Source organism: Cygnus olor, chromosome 1 (genome assembly GCF_009769625.2).
Source record: "Cygnus olor isolate bCygOlo1 chromosome 1, bCygOlo1.pri.v2, whole genome shotgun sequence".
Classification (NCBI taxonomy): domain Eukaryota; kingdom Metazoa; phylum Chordata; class Aves; order Anseriformes; family Anatidae; genus Cygnus; species Cygnus olor.
The window spans coordinates 1,873,791-1,889,833 of record NC_049169.1 but is presented as its reverse complement, the minus strand read 5'-3'; the positions used below and the strand labels follow the sequence as shown (position 1 = coordinate 1,889,833).

General features: G+C 48.6%; 1 protein-coding gene across 1 annotated transcript in view; it reads left to right on the top strand.

Moving 5' to 3' along the window:
- LOC121060843 (collagen alpha-1(VII) chain-like) overlaps positions 1-16,043 on the top strand; it is a 95,118-nt gene that overhangs the window by 56,167 nt on the left and 22,908 nt on the right. Inside the window, exons 46-63 of the mRNA XM_040538987.1 lie at positions 384-428; positions 690-761; positions 1,439-1,474; positions 1,590-1,625; positions 1,999-2,040; positions 3,619-3,672; positions 5,141-5,179; positions 5,488-5,523; positions 6,528-6,662; positions 7,245-7,364; positions 9,258-9,362; positions 9,624-9,749; positions 13,923-14,003; positions 14,115-14,165; positions 14,786-14,821; positions 14,938-14,982; positions 15,591-15,635; positions 15,986-16,021. Of these exons, the coding sequence (XP_040394921.1) occupies positions 384-428; positions 690-761; positions 1,439-1,474; positions 1,590-1,625; positions 1,999-2,040; positions 3,619-3,672; positions 5,141-5,179; positions 5,488-5,523; positions 6,528-6,662; positions 7,245-7,364; positions 9,258-9,362; positions 9,624-9,749; positions 13,923-14,003; positions 14,115-14,165; positions 14,786-14,821; positions 14,938-14,982; positions 15,591-15,635; positions 15,986-16,021 (1,140 nt within the window). The remainder of the gene's footprint in view (positions 1-383; positions 429-689; positions 762-1,438; positions 1,475-1,589; positions 1,626-1,998; positions 2,041-3,618; positions 3,673-5,140; positions 5,180-5,487; positions 5,524-6,527; positions 6,663-7,244; positions 7,365-9,257; positions 9,363-9,623; positions 9,750-13,922; positions 14,004-14,114; positions 14,166-14,785; positions 14,822-14,937; positions 14,983-15,590; positions 15,636-15,985; positions 16,022-16,043) is intronic.

Here is a 16,043-nt window from a genome sequence, read left to right as displayed (position 1 = left end):
TATGCTGTGCAGCAGAAAACAGGTTGTAACAAATCATAGTAGGGTTTGGTGGAAATAACCCAGTTTCCCCCATAAGTATGAACAGGCTGTTGTCACCATCAATCCCATTTATTCCAGCTCTAGGGCTGCTCTGAAACATCGCCCCTACTCAACAGCTGATATTTCACATCACCATAAGCCTGCCTTTGTACCAACTTTCCAGGCATTAAGCAATGCCGAAGAGGTGCCCTTATCTGCTCTTAGGACCACTGGAATAGTAGATGACTTGTTTCTCTCCCTTTAAACTGGTTCCTCCAGGTGTAAATGGAGTAACATTAGTATCACCAAGGAAGGTTCAATGCAAATGAAGAGGCTTTTTAAAGCTCCTACTCCTCTTTTTTTAGGGAGAAGCTGGTGCCCCTGGAGAACCAGGAGAAAGAGGAATGAGGGTAATAACTGTAATTATTAAGATTTTCTGCCCAGCTGAGTTTTCTGCTCTGCTACCACCTGGGCCCCCTGATCTGTCCAGGAGGAAAGGAGTTCCTTCTCCAGCCCAGGAAGAATCCCCACTTAGAAGTTCCCACATGCAACTATTTATTCCCTGAGTGAAAAATCCTTGGGGGAAGCATTTTTCTTGTTTGCTTTACTTTATGAAACTGCTGGACAGGCTCTGTTTCTGATTGATTGCTTCTCCGAATCCTTTCTTGTAGGGCCCACTTGGATTCCCAGGACGACCTGGAGAGCAGGGCATAAAAGGCGACACAGGACAACCTGGAAAGGACGTAAGGAATGCCCAAAGGAGCAGTTGAGAGAGGGAGGGCTTAGGATAGTGCAAGACAGAACTATATTTTTTATGCCTTACAGTATGCAAGGCACAGAAAGCTCCCTCCCTCTCTCCTGGGGAGGGATCTCCTCTTCAAAGGGAGGATTAGGACTGTTTCTCCCTTCTTGTTTGACTAGCTGGAGCACAAGTTAAATAACAGGACTGTGCACCAGGGGGTGCTGAGCATGCAAACCTTCCCCAGCTCCACGCTGCTGGAAACAAAACGCTCAGCCCTGTCTCAGTCTGGTGAGGAGGGAAGGGAAAGGATGCACTTGTGTTCTGTCTGATCTCCCTCTAATAGCTCAGGAAAACACTGGCTGGCATAAGCTACATTTGTCAGAGGGACAGAGGCCTCAAAGGCACGGCGTTTCTACAAACTTTGGTAAAATGAGCATCTGGCTAGGGGAGAGAAAGTCCCTAATGAGCCTATCCACTGGGGAAGAGGCTAATAACCTCACCTCTTATGAAATATCAGAGAGCCCCTCTGCAGGAGTGATGTTGAATTCCAGTTCTCATTATCTCAGTTGCTCTAGGAAGGGCTTGTTAATCCACAGGATGCTGAGCTAGCAAAAAGATGCTGAACCCCCCTCCCCTCCCATGGCTTCTTCTCATCCTGCCTCTCTCTCCGCCTCCTAGGGAATCACTGGAGAGAAGGGAGACAAGGGCGATTCTGTAGGTTTGCACATTCCCGTTTATAACCTTGCATGAAAGAATCTGTTTGGAGGCTGAAATGCTGAATTGCACCACTCACTTTTTTGGGGGGTACGGGGGTGTTGTATCTCCCTAGGGTAAGCCTGGTCTGCCTGGGACTCCTGGAAGCATTGTGAGTAATGCCTTCTACTGACTTCCACATTTGATCAGGAAAGGGATATGTCGAGATTTATCATGAATCCTGGGTACCACGGGGGACACACTGCCAGAAATTATTGCTTTCAGCAGTGTGTGCTGTACAGAGGATTTCCCTCCTAGCCTTATCAAAGCAGCACCCTGAATCTCTGACCTGTGGGCACAAAGATGCTACACTGGCTCCCCGTTGGTTTGAGCCCAGACATAAGGGGATCACACTGCTGGTTAATTTCAGAGAAAGGTGCTGGCTCAGTGCCCATGGTAAGGGCTACCTGGGATAAAAGGCACGTGGAGGTGAGAGCTCGCATCAAAGACGTCTTCCTTCACCACGTTTCTTCCATTTTTTGTAGGTGTCTTCTCTGGAAAACCCCATCACCCTGAAAGGCGAAAAGGTAAAGTCTCCTTCTTGCTGAAGAAGCTTTGTCTTGAAGTTGGATATGTGATTATTTCATGTATGTCATATTTTCTGTAGCTTCGTTACTTTTATAAGTCAAAGTCTGCAAACACAGCCTGAAACTTGCAAGTTCCTTAAGCAAATTCTTGCTGTTCCCGCCCCTAACAGCAAAGCTGCTCCAAACTCCATGTATCACTGTTGGTGATGCCAGGGCAAGGTGAGCTGCAGTTCTTCCCAGTCCTCTTGTGTTTTCAGGGAAAACAAGAGTGAACATTTCAGCCCAGAAATTGGAAAGATCCAGTCAGACACTGAAGTTTTCTGCCAGCACAATAGTTTTGCTGAAAGGCAATAAGATGACTTGGATGCTGCTACTCCAGTAGTTTGTCCAGCACAAGTCTATTGCTATTACAGAAGCTCCCTTGCTGTAGCAATAGCTCTGTCTGGGAGGGATTGAAGGAGCTTTTACCCAGCACCAGTGCTCGGAGGGATCACAGTGGCATGGATCCAGCCCAGAGGCATCAGTGGTAGGATGCAGCAGAGCTGGAGTCATTCCATCCTTTCATCAGCCCTCTGAAAAAGATCACTGAAAATATCACCCAGCCCCTCATGACTTCATGCCAATCTGCCTAAATTCTGTCTGGGGAATGCCCAAATAGTGATCAAGAGCAAATCAGCTCCTTACCCCTCCTGCCCCACTTATTATGGTCTGTTTAGACCATAGACCAAGCAAATGGCAAAGCTGCCTGCAAAGCATAGTGCCACGTGCAGCCCCAGGTCCTACCCACTGCAGGAACAGAGGTGGGGTCATGGAGCAATTTGAGTAATCAAAAAGCCCCATATGATGAAAAATGTATCTAATGCATTTAAATCCCTCAGTTTAACGAAGTTTGTGAGATGGTCATTTATTTTATGCACCATGCAGCTGGGGTCAGGAGAGGAGATGAGGCAGCCAGGCCGGAGGCAGGGCAGCCACAGCATTGATTTCTGCCAAATTTCGATGTCTGCCAAATTTCACCGAGAGGAAAGGCTTGTTGAGAGAGAGGCAGAGTGTTTATCTAAATGGCTGCTTTGTAGGCAGGTCTGGGCTTTCCAGTTCACCCACAGGACTCGGTCACAGGCAAAGACTGGGAGAACAAGAGCCACAGGCAGTATCATCATGGGTCTGTCCCCTCCCCAAACCCTACATAAGATAGCCAGGTTTTGCTTCATTGGCCAAGCTGTGATGGCAAAGAAATCCAAGTGAATTTTAGTTTGTGAGGAGGAGTAATACCGTTATTAGCCCAAGTAGGTATGAGGGGAAAAGAATAAACAGAAAAGCTCTCAGGGATGCAAAACCTTCTTAAGGACTTAGGTAGCATATTTCAAGTGAAGAGCAGAGTTGCTCCAGATTTACCTTAACTATCTTATTAATTCATGTAATTACAAGAAAAGGCTGGTTGGTTCATGTGGAAAAGACAGGGATGTTGTTAGAATGAGGCCAGCACAGGCCAGTAGGTGGGAAAAGCCATAAAGCATGATGAAACCACTGTGAATTTTAGAGGGGACGAAGAACTAACGTGTTCCTGCTGGCTTGCAGGGGGATCGCGGGAAGGATGGTTTGAAAGGTGAAAGAGGACCTCCAGGCCCAAAGGTAGGTGCTCAAATGTGTGGAGGCATCTTTGTGTTGGGCTGGCCAGAGGGGAAGAGCACCCATCTCAGATCTCTTCTTACCCCCAAAAAAGTTGTGTTTCTCAAAGCAGGCGTTATGAGCTGGGCTCGTAAACTTGTGGTAACAGTGATGTAAGCCCTACAACTCAATTTAGTAAATATATGACATTTAGGAAGGAAGATGTTATTCAGGAGCTGGATGGGATACATTTCTAAAATGCTTGGGGTATTTGCTTTCTTTCCTCCCCTCCTGCAACTTGAAGATCACATCAGAAAGGAATGGAAAGAGAAAAGGCTTCTGCTACAACACTCATCTAGAGATCTTTAGAGGTGGGACCAACTGCTCCGCTAATGAAGAGGAAAATGGTGCAGAAAGAAACATTAGTGAGTGCAGGTAGATGTCCTGACGTACCCAGTTTATCCAGCATGTCCCCACGATGTGGCTCCTTTGCCCCAGCACACCTTGGCATGGCAGTGGCAGCACAACTGGGGCCTTCCTGACGCCCTTCATTCCACCGGAATCTGTCAGTGCAGAAAGCAGATTTCAGTGAAATGAAGTCCGTCAGAGAGGCAGGTCAGCCCCTGGTCCCATCAGATGCCCCTTGCCCCGCCACGGGACTTGCCAAGCTGTTGCAGCTCATCCAGCAGTTCATCCATGGCAGTGGCTGATGATAACTCACCTGGAGACCCACATCATGCTGGTCAAGGAGAGACGGAAAACCCATCCCTGCGACTTAAACCCATCAGAGATATTTGACCCAGACTGTGCGTGGTGGTGTGGAGGGCCACCAGGACCACAACCACCCCCAGAAGGGACCGCCGGCCCTGGGAGCACCTTGGCCACCCCCTGCCTTGCTGCCACCACCACACGAATTCCAGCCATGGCAGTGGCAGCACCGGTGGCATTGAGGGGGCCACCTGCACTTTGTTTTTCACACATTGTGCATAGCAGAGAAATGGACGAGTGGATTCAGTCTGTGGCAAGGAGGATTGCCTCCAGAGCAATGGGTCACCCTCTGGTTGCATTTATACGCGCCAAGTGGAAATGCAGGAGCTTGTTAAATATTTTTTTTCAGTGGGCATTGCACAAGTAGATCAGTTTTCTGGTCTCTCTCCCTCCCTTCACTGCAGAATTGCATAGCCCAGGCCTGACTGTCCATCCTAACTTGGAGCAAACCACATCCCCCCATACAGGGATGGTGCAAAGCTCCGGTCCAAACACCTCTTTGGTGATGCTCAAGTCAAGCTCTGGTCCAGCCTGACCCTAAAAACACAGACATTGGCTGAGTCTGGTAGAGGAGCAAAGGAGCCCATGCAGCAGAGTGGGATTCAAATCCCTCTGTGAGCCAACAGAGATTTGTCTGGGGTCATGGAGCCGGATGGTGGCAGACTTCTGCCCATTCTTGGTGCTCGTTGGAATGACTTAATTATTTGTTGTTGTTTGTTTGAAGGGAGAGCCCGGTCCACCAGGAAAAGGAGTGGAAATGAAGGTAAAGAAAAAAAAATTTGGAGCATATTAATGTTAGCAACACCTCCCTCTCTGCATGGGGTTGGGATGGCAGAGGGGATCCTGTGTATGCCTCCAGGCTTAGCCATTGCCACCTGTGTGGCCAGCTTTTCAGGCTGGAAAGGGGAGGAAAGATATCACCGTGCTCAGTCCTTTGGGAAATGCCATTTGCTCCTCTCCCTGCTGTGTTTCCCAGGGCACTGGAGTCAGGCTGCTGCTCAGCAGGGGGCATTTCTTCTGCTCTTTGGGTCTGGGCTTTAGTCATGTCCTTATCTTTCTTTCTTCTGGCAGGATCTGGAGAGACTTTTTGAAGAAAATGGTATTAAGGTAGGTAACACCTTGACCTTCCTTTTGACAAGGTGATTGCAATTAAGCTTTTCCATCTATCCACTCTGGTCTTCTGGAGATGATGTGTGCTCCTCTGAGTCCAGCACTCACAAGAAGATATGATGTCTTCCATGATGGCTTCCATCTTCCATGGATGACATATCCACAATTTCTCTGGGCAATGCCAAATACCCATTCAGAGCTTGGTGCTGCCACCTGGGTTGGCTTGTGGAGTGTACTGCAGTGCTGGATCTGCACAGCCAGGAAGAGGAGAGCCCCACGTTCCTCTGGTGCTTTGGCCATGTTGTACGTCTTGTTTAGTGCAAAGGCCACTTTGGGTTGCTCCTTTGCTGACAGCACAAATAATCATGACTTATCACTGTGCAATACAGCCATGCTAGGTTGGTGGCATCCCTCTCCAGTCTCAAGGTAGCCACCAAGCTCAGGAATTGTGATGAACCTCAGCATTTAGTATCTACCAACTAGGCCCTTATTGCTGAGCTCATTGCCCTCAGCTCCTTTTTGTGAGCTCTGGAGATGTGACCAAGGGAGGTGAGGAACTGGTTTATTTAACCAGGTGTAGGGTGTCTATTTACAGTGGGGAGAGCCACTGCATAAGCACCATCAATCAGCTCCTAGATGCCCAAACCTTAAGCACCTATATTTAAAACAACTGTTGGCTGTCAAGGCCAGATCATAGAATCACAGAATCATTAGGGTTGGAAAAGCCCTCCAAGATCATCTGGTCCAACCATCCCCCTATCACCAATGTCACCCACTAAACCATGTCCCCAGGCACCACGTCCAACCTTTCCTTGAACACCCTCAGGGATGGTGACTCCACCACCTCCCTGGACAACCCATTCCAATGCCTAACTAATGCCCTGTGAGCTGACTGGAAACTCATCAACAATCTTTTTGGGGTGGCTTTTCTTGGACTGTTGTGTCTTGGGGATGGAAGAGTAACAGCAGGCCATTGCCTGAATGGTCCATGCCGTTGGCAGCTGGCACTGCTGAAGGATCTCTCCAACGCGCTGCTGCGGAATGGGCTGGATGGGCTGGTGCAGCAGTTGGGCAGTTCCAGGACAAGCAAGACCTCCAGGAGAAAGCAGACACTTCCACAGACTGCTAAACATGGCGTGAGTATCCGTCATCTTCATGGGGCCCTAGAAGAAAATGAATCAGTGAAGGCTTCAGGGTCACCTCTGTCATCAAGCAGGTTATGGTGACTTGCAGCCATCTTACTCTGGAAGAGGCTGGGGGCTCTCACCAGGATTTTGGATCTACTGGTTAAGCTGCTGAGATTGCAAAGCACCTGGTTTTCAGTGGAAATGAAAGAATCAGTCAGCCCCTGCTGTTGATGGTAGTAGCTAGAAGCCATCATCCGAAGCTGTAAGCTTCCTCATGCCCCGAGAGACTGGGGGTTGATGGACTGGTGGATGTGTGAGAGGAGAAAAGCAGAATAAAGCACAAGAAGAGACCACAGGGGTGGCCTCAAAAGTGAGAGGGATCCCAGGGACACAAAATTAATTGGGAAAGAAGGCCTGGAAATGGTGAATAGGGGCTGGTTGCCTGCTCACTCCACCCTGGTACAGGAAGGCCAGCAGGTGGGACAGAGCATGCCGGGGTGATGGGCAGAAATAAGCCATCAAGACCCAGCTTTTTGCATTTGTGGTTCCTGGGAGCTCGAGTTTGACAAGCCACTGTTTTTGATGTTACAGGATTCGCTGGTGTTTGATATTTCTCCTGATGCCCTGGCCAGCAGCGAGGTGACAGAAGAAGCACAGAGCCTGGCACCGGAGCCTCTGTTTAGGGTGCTGGTGTCTGAAGGACCCCCTAAGGTGACAACAAGCAGCAGAGCTGATGAAGTGTAGTCACATAGATCTGTACTTGTGTCCACCCAGTCTGCTGCAGCAATAATAGAGCTCACACATCTGATGTGTGCCAGATGCCTGTGAGCTCCCAGTCCATGCTCCAGCAATGATCCTCCTGCTGATCCCTCATCCTCCCTCCCTCTCCACCCAAGCACTGCTCCTTCTGGTCCTCTGAGTAAAATTGACCGCAGGTTTTTGGCTGGTTTCAAGCTATTCCCCATGCCTGATGTCTGTTGAACTCATCCTGAGTCTTCTCCCCATGTGGAGACTGTAGTCTACATGTGTCTCCTGCCCTGGCAGGGATGGATCCGATCCTGCTGTCACATTGGGCTGAGATTGCCCAAGGACCATTTCCTGCCATGACTCCACAGCCCTCATTTGCTTGAGTAACCAGGCTAATTGCTAGAGATAATCTAGTCACCTACATCCTCTGCAATTGCAAATAACAGATTGTGGTTGTGGGAATTACAAATTTTAGTGATAAGACTTAATCTCCGTCCTGGACCCAAGTTCTTGTGTGTTACAGCACACCTCCAGGAATAAATTTAGAAGGCTGTATCCAGGCCACCTCTCATAGCTGTTGGATGAGTCCTGGCTCTTAATTTGCCCATACTAGACAGTCCTGATAAGAGAGAGTCCAGTAAACAGTAACAACAGCTGAGGTGAGGCTTTTTAATCCTCTTTTACGACAGTCAAGAAGTGACTCACTCTCCATAAAACCTTGTTGGTCACTGGTAGGAAATGTTGTCTGTATCTGGAGCACAAGAGATGTGGGAGCATTTGGAGGCAGCTCTGATGATTTTATCTTCTTCTGTGGTTGGTTCAGCGATGACCCAGTTGCTCAGGCACTTAGGTCGGGCCAGGCTCATCGCCCCTCTGTCCGGGCTCTTACTGTGATCTCGGGTGAGACGCCTTACTTTTCCAGATCATTGGAACCTGGATGACTGTATGTTAGGGTCTTGAGAGGAATGAAGTGCTCACCAGTAAGTGTGTTTGCACCAGAGGACTCAAGAGACTGAAAATAGACATGTGCCAGCAAGCCTGGAGCCAGCAATGCTGGTATTTGGGATATGGAGACACCAAAGCTGGCTCTGTTGGATTTATTAGGGACAGCATCTGGAAATTGGTCACACCATGTACTAGATGGCCTTTGTAAGATAGCGTGTGCTATGTAGTCTGTGTTGAAAGAAGCTACAGGACTTTGTGGTGTACTCAGTGATATGCTAGAGGAGACATGGCTTTTCAGATACCAGCATGGACCTATGACAGTAATGGAATTTTCCTCATCTTTGCGGGTCAGGGCGCTCCACAAATGTTGTCACTGTCTCTGCCACCATGAATGGGGGTTTGGAGTATGCTTATATGGCCTGGGCCACTTAGCCAGGGCAGGGTGAGAAGGGGCTGATCACCTCCTTGTGGGAGCCTTGGTTTGGGTTCCAGGTGAGAAGAGGCAAAACATTTGCCCCCTTCTCCTCGTCAAAATACTGGGCTCACTTATATTATTGTGGGAGCACCATTCCTCTTCTCTGCTCCCCTAAATCTGGCTGGAAGGGTTGGAGACACTCTTTTCTCACCTGGACCACCCTGTTTAGGATGGGCTTCAATGAAAAAGCTGGGAGCAAAGGGGCCAGAGCCCCTAGGCAGTCCTCTGAGCCATCAGGACCCCTGAAGCATGCCCCAGCCCAAAGTCATTGGCACTTCCCAAGTACGGTGCAAGAGGGATCATGGTAACTTGGCTCTTCAGCCTTGTCCTGCTGTCTGTGAGTGTGTTATTGAATAAACTGCAGTGCTTGTAAAAACAGTGTGTTGTGGATGAGGTCTTGACTTGGAAAAAGCAGTAACTGCTTTTGTTCTCCCCAGGGTCCATCTGCTGGTGAGTACCAGCCCCTGGGGAACACTCCCGAGTCCTTGGAGGAGAGAAGGAAGAAGAGAGACTCGAAAGGGACAAACACTTCTCTCAGCAGTGTATGTAAATGCCTGTTCAGTGACTTTTAATTACATTCCTATTTGTGCTGATTTAATAGGCGCAATGGGATTACATTTTGAAGAGCTTGAGTGGACAAACCCTTGCAATTCTGTGCATCCAGCCTCTATTTTGCTGCAGTAAAAAGCTAATTTAGGTAGAGGATAAGGAGTTCTGCATGAATCAGTTTCAGAGGCTGGAAAAGTCTTTGCTTTCCCACTTCCACTCTGGTAATCAGTAAGACTATGTTGCCACTCATCCAGCATCCCCTGCAGAGCTTGCCTGTGCCCTCCACACACCCCGAAGATGATCTGCAAGGAAACCAATCCATGGAGCTTCTCAAGTCCTTGGAGAGGACGGAAGGACAGCCACAGGAGGACACCAGCCTCGTATGTATTCCCTAGTAGAAGCGGGTGCTAGACCAGTGGGGAGACAAGTGATAGACTAGAAGGAACTGGGATGCTCGTCTCACACCCAGTGCTTTGAGATCCCCAGATCCCCAGAGGAGACCACTGCTTGGACTTGGGACCTGGGCAGGAGGCTGATGGCCAAACTTGTCCTCTGTATATGGGCAGGGAAGCGGGACCCCCCCCTCCCCGAGCCCTTAGAAAATTGTTTTGTTGGTTAATTACCCACGTTGCTGAAAAAAAGGCCAATTTCTACAAGAGTGAATTGTAATTTAGCAATCCTTTGTGGGGCAGCTGAACCAAGGTGGCTGTCCCAGAGGAAACTTGGTGTAGGATGACTCACTTTAACTCTTCTTCCAAGGTCTGCAGGACACTCGCCTCTTAAAAGCTCAGGAGATGAGTTACTGCACCTCAGCTGAGGGGAGATAGCACAGAAAGAGGTTCCTTCCATAGTCAGGAGGTGCAGCAGCCTTCCAAGGGCACATGCATGCACCCTCTAAGTCACGCCATAGCATTTGCAGCAAAGCCAGAGGGCACATCCAGGCTGGCAGCAGCAGTTGTCACAGCTCAGAGGATGGGCACTAACTTGGAGTGCTGCTGCAGTGTGGTTGTCTGAGCCCTAACATCCCAATTCACTCTTTATTTCTGCCCTCCTGGGCATGTATTTTCTTCTGCGAGCCCTTCCATGCTCAATGACTTGTACCAAACCCAGCACCCTTCATTCTTCACAGCATTTTAACCCTGAAAGCAAAGTCCAGCTTGGCTGGGAGACCCTACCCCAACACTATGCGCTGAGTGGCACCGGCCCCAGGGAAGGAAAGAGGGCAAACGCACTCACTGAGTGCTGCTTTAACACTTTTCCATCTGAAACGTTGCTGTGTGATGGAAGTAAGGCTATTTTTGAAAATACTTGGAGGCAGGATGCCCGCAACCTGAGTGGAAAAATCCCTTGGATGTTTGCTTTCAGCCTCAAGTGCAGCTTCTGCTAGGAACAGCATTAGCAAGGATATTTCTAGGAACAGCGATGGGGGAGGTAGCTGAAAGCGGGGAGACCCTGTCAAGAGGAAATCTTGCTCTGATTTGAGCAGTCTGCTGGAAACTTGCCTCTGCTCCATCGCTTCAGCTGTCTCCTGCCTGGCTTTGCAAATTGCCATGGCGCTGACTCACGAAGCTGGAACAATTGCTGTGGCAGCAGCCACGAGAGGGCTCCCGGCACAAGCACACGCACACGAGCACTCACACGTGTGTGTGTGTGCAAGCTGCAGCCCTGCAGACTGTGGTCTGTGCAACGAGCATCCCTCAGCTGCTATCACAGGGCAGGGATTTAGGAGCTTGCGGAGCCTGTTTTCAGCCCACATCCTACATTTTGTATTGCTTCTCTTCCTGCATGCGCCGTTTCCCTTTGCTGGCCATGGCTAAGCTGGAGAGAGATTTGGAAATGCAGAGGATGGACACCAAACCCCTCACTTCTCATTCGATTGGGTGTAGGACGCCAGCTGAGATAGGAGCTTTCTGATGCCCCGCTCTCACAAGCAGGTAGAGCTCAGTCCCTAGGGACCTGCACCCTGGAATTGGGGCATCCTAAATCTGTACTTCCATACAAAGCTGTGGACTTCAGCTCTGCTCCTCATGGTTTCACGCATGCCCCCTGCATGGAGTGATTTAATAAATCAGATCCATGACAGGCCCAGCATTTTCCTCCTTGATGAAAAGGGAGTGACCCCCGTTTGTCTGGTTTCAGGGAACTAAATGCATCCATGTGCCCAAACACTGTGGCCATGGTGCTGGGAAGGATGAGGGGTTTGAGGCAGAAAAAAAAAGTCTTACTGTCCTCAGCAATCAGAGACATAATTAATTTTTTAATCCCTGCATTCCAAGGATGAGAAGCAGATTTTGCATCCCATTTGAGATAGCACTTTCATTTTTTTAAAGCCAATGAGAGGTGAGGAGCAGAGCCACAAAACTGCAGGCTCATTTATCACCAGAGACCTAAGATCAGATTTTTTTTTTAACCAAAAGTTCACACTTTGGGTTTATAGAGATGATCTCCTGCCCCATTTATCCCCTTCATCCTCCAGAGGAGGAAGAAGCATGGGTGGAAGGCAGGGAGCCAGGAGCAGCCCCTCTCCCCGCAGCACAGATCCCTGCGCGCATCGCAGGGTGATGCAAAGAGAGCGAAATGGAGCCGCTTGTTTCCCCGTCAGCAGCAGCTGTAATCACGAATTTTACCTGTTAAAAGGTTCATGGGGCCCTGGAGAAAAGCATTCTGTAATAGCCCAAGAGCTTCATCTCAGAGGTGCAATTTCTGGCTGGCAGGAGTTAATGGGGGAAGCAAATTAACTGGCATAAAGAGGCAGGATGAGCCCAGGTACACGTGCCCATGCCAGAAGCAGTGCCCAGTTGCTCTTTCCATGGATGAGCCACTTCTTCGGCACTATGGGACTGGTCTGGTCAGTTCCTGCCCCCTCCATCTCCCAGCCTCCCTGCAGTTCAACTTACTCATTTTCAGGGATAATTCAGATAAATGTCCCTGACTGTCTCCATGTGGATAAAACCAAAGTCACTTAATTTTTTTTCACTTGATATCTTCATTCTTTGCTGTTTCTATCTTTCCTGTTCCTCTTTCTTTGCAGGAGAATTTCTTCCTCCCCCTTTTATTTCCATTTTTCTCTTTCCTGTCCTAATTGTATCTGTTCTTTTACTCCTCCTTTTCTCCCTTGTCTCTTTTTATTTCTTCTTCTTTTTTTTTTTTACACTGCCACCTGCCATCAGCAAATCACTGCTTTAGAAAGCAGCAGCCTCTCCACTTTTCTGTGAGGTGCCTTATTGCTGGCATCTCAGCACTGGAAACTGCTAAAATTGCGGAGGAATAGCAGAATGGAGGAGAGTTATTACCCCCAGCAATTTCCCACCACCCCTGGAAATGGCAGCTTTATGAGATCGCATGCATATGGGTCGCCATCCAAACCTCGGTGAGGTCTTGGCAACCCACGGGCTTGCCTCACCTTTTCCTTGTGACGCTCTTCACACATCTGCAGAATGAACGTGGACCCATGTGAAACATCAGCGACATTTTACACGTGCTCTGCATGCAGATCAGCCGTGACCCAGTGCAGGATGGACAAAAGCCACCCAAGATGGGCAGTCGTGAGCAATCTATGCCAGCACATCATCGACGGGGCTTTAATTCCTCCTCCTTGCACCTCACTACGTTTCAGTAAAGAATTTCAATTTTAATTGGTCCAAAATATTTTTTTCCGTACATATTTCAGTGAGTCAGAAACTTCCTGGGTTTATTAGCCAGTTAGTGAAACTCTCATCCAGCTACTTGAATCCAACAAAACAAGGTTATCAGCCCTGCAAACTTGCCAACATAATGTCTGGGGCTAGACTAACCAGCACTTCTTACAAGTCCTTTGTCTAGGATTTACTTTTCCTTAACTTTAGCCATCTAAAAGTCTCAAAATATACTTCTAGATTAAATTGTGAGATCAATCTTTGAGTCTGAAAATGATCATGTGGAAATAGTGCTAAGTATCTGCACAACATCCTGATTTTCTTCTCCCCTTCCCATGCTCCTGGCAGGGCTCAGGGTTGAGGTTTGGGTGCAAGGAGGTGCCCAGCCTTCTTTTGTTATGGATCACTCCATTGCTTTTTGCTTTCGTATCAAAATGTTTGCCAAAGCTGATCTGCAGTGCCTCCATCGTGTGGCTCGGGGAATAATTGCTGTACACTGAGATATCCAGCAGCTAGGAATATTATAATTTTTACAACAGCAAGCAGATAATTTGTTGTTGCTAACATGGAAAATTACAAGCAGTTTATGATTCGGGCCAGTAACTATTTGTACAAGCTTTACTGTGTGTGTCTCAAATATGTACCGGCCAAAACCATGAGCATTGCAAACATCAGCAAGAGACAGATGACCGAGGAGAGTGATCAGGCATCAACAGTTGTGTTATTGCAGTCAGATATATCAGGTACAATAAATGCACAGCAGATGTGTTACCCAGGCATGGGTGCTTCAGGGAAGCATTTAGAGTTCAGAGTTGCAAGATTTTAGGTATTCCTCTGAAATAGCGATAAGTTAATTGCATGGTCCTGAATAAATGATAGCATTGGGTGCTCAGCAGGGTGGTGTTTCCTTTCCTGCAGGAAAGGATGAATTTGGATGATGGCTCTGCACTCCCAAGGCACGTGAGGGCCAGGAGATCAGCCCAACAGGACAGACATATGGTAAAGACCCTATTTCACCGCGGTGGCTTTAGGCTGATCATTGCATATGAGCAGAGTCACCGGTGTAATCCCCAAGGGAGCAGTGACCCTTCCTTGTTGGCTCTGTCACAGGTGCATCCCCCTGGTGCCCCAGGAGCTCTGAAATCCCCATCTGGATCTGCGGTGAGTGAGACAGCCTGATACAAGGTTGTCTTCAAACACATGGACGCAAGGGAACCCCTACTTGCCTCTTCTCACCGTGCAAAATCATGATGAATCATGATGAATCTGGGTGGGGGGTGAAAGTTTAGTGATAAATATTAATAAATAAAGCAAGAAACAGCTGCAGGTGGGGCTGTCTTTCTTGGCAGAGCAGAGTGTTCTCCTCTTATTTGGCAAGGGAAACGTGATGCTCACAACACAGAAGTGGCGAAAATCAAACTTAATCAATGAGGGACTATAATTACCTGGTTCATGGAGAAAGCAGCATGAGACAGGGGTATTTTGTGTCCTGAGAGAACAGAAGATACTGGTATGTGTGTGTAAATGTGAGAATACTTGAGTGCGTTTACAAACACATACATCTCTGACATACCTGCACAATTACATCTCCAACTTTAACATAATAAGCCAGAAATGGAAAGTGCAAAGAGTTGATTTTACAAAATTTAAGAGAGCAAGACCTATCTCCAGGAGTTAAGGGTGAAAAATTATGAGTCCTCGAGACTCCTTTCCCATGGCTCAAGGGGCGAAATATTTCTCCACCTGCTCTCACGCTTTTCTCTTTTCTTCTTCATTTCAAGACATACCCAGGCCCTCAGCACCCGAGCAGAATTAAGGTATAGCATGAAGCCCCAGGGCTCCTCTCACCCCAGCTACATGTGATGAGGACGTGGCCAGTCCTTTCTCCTGCGGATCCCAACTCTGTGTTGTACCTGCACTCATTTTCTTACAGAAGGAGGAAACGGGCCAGCCAGATCCACCCTTGTGTTGCCAAAAGGTCAGTGCTTTTGGTTCACCTTTTAATGCAGATACCCAGTGGTGTTGGGGTGAGATGGGATCCCAGAGCATCTTCCCAGGCAGTCTCATTTAGAGGCTGAGAAATCACAGATGAAAATTGGCCAGGTTGGTGGGTTCAAGAGGTGGTAATCAATGGTTTTGGCCACTGGCAATGAGCAGAGGACCCATGCTGGAACCTTCCACAGCTGTTTCAGACATGCTTTTAGTGTTTTGTGCCTCCTCAGTAGTTTTCTGCTCTATGAACTTCTCCGGTCTCCTTCAGACTCATGGCATTTTTTAACATCTGTGGTATCCTGGGACAGGGACACCCTCAGCTACCACTTATCTCTGGCCCCAACTCCATAATTTGTCATCTCTCTGTGCATTTCCACAGTGAAGGATAGGAAGGATGGGTTCAGGGACAGCCCCGATCTGGTTAGGATCTGGTTAGGATAGCCCTGGTCCACCAGCAAGCAGTGGAAAGGAGGTGGCCCTCACTGCAGTTTGCCAAAAGGTGATGCGGAAACAAGGGCAACACCCACATGGCCCAAAGAGGGAAGGAGAAATTCCTCATGCTTGCAATTGAAGGGGCTGTCTGTTGTTTTCCAGGGAGAAATGGGAGCTCCAGGAGCCCGTGGAGACAAAGGAGAAAAGGTAGCAGTAGTGCTTTTGTGGCCTGAGTCTCTGAGATTTGGAGAAGGAAGCTGGGGACACACTGGTGGAGAGGACATCCTGGGTCCATGGGAGACTGCTGATGTAAACTGGGATTGCTGCAGTCCCACCTTTATCCCTCGATCTGGCTGAGTGGTTCTGCTCCCTCTCTTCCAGCAATGCTAACACGCGTCTGCCATGCCTCAGGGGGAAGGCAGAAAATTCAGGGGGGGTCCTGATGTTTGTTCTGCTGGATCGGTGAACTGAACAGGTGACAGACAAGTGAAAGCCAGCCCTGGCACAAAGACAGAGATGGAAGAAGGGCTGGAAGATATTTGGTTTTTGTCTTACAGGGGCAGCCCGGGGAGATGGGGAAGCCTGGAGAAAAGGTGAGCTGAGGAGTCAGGATCA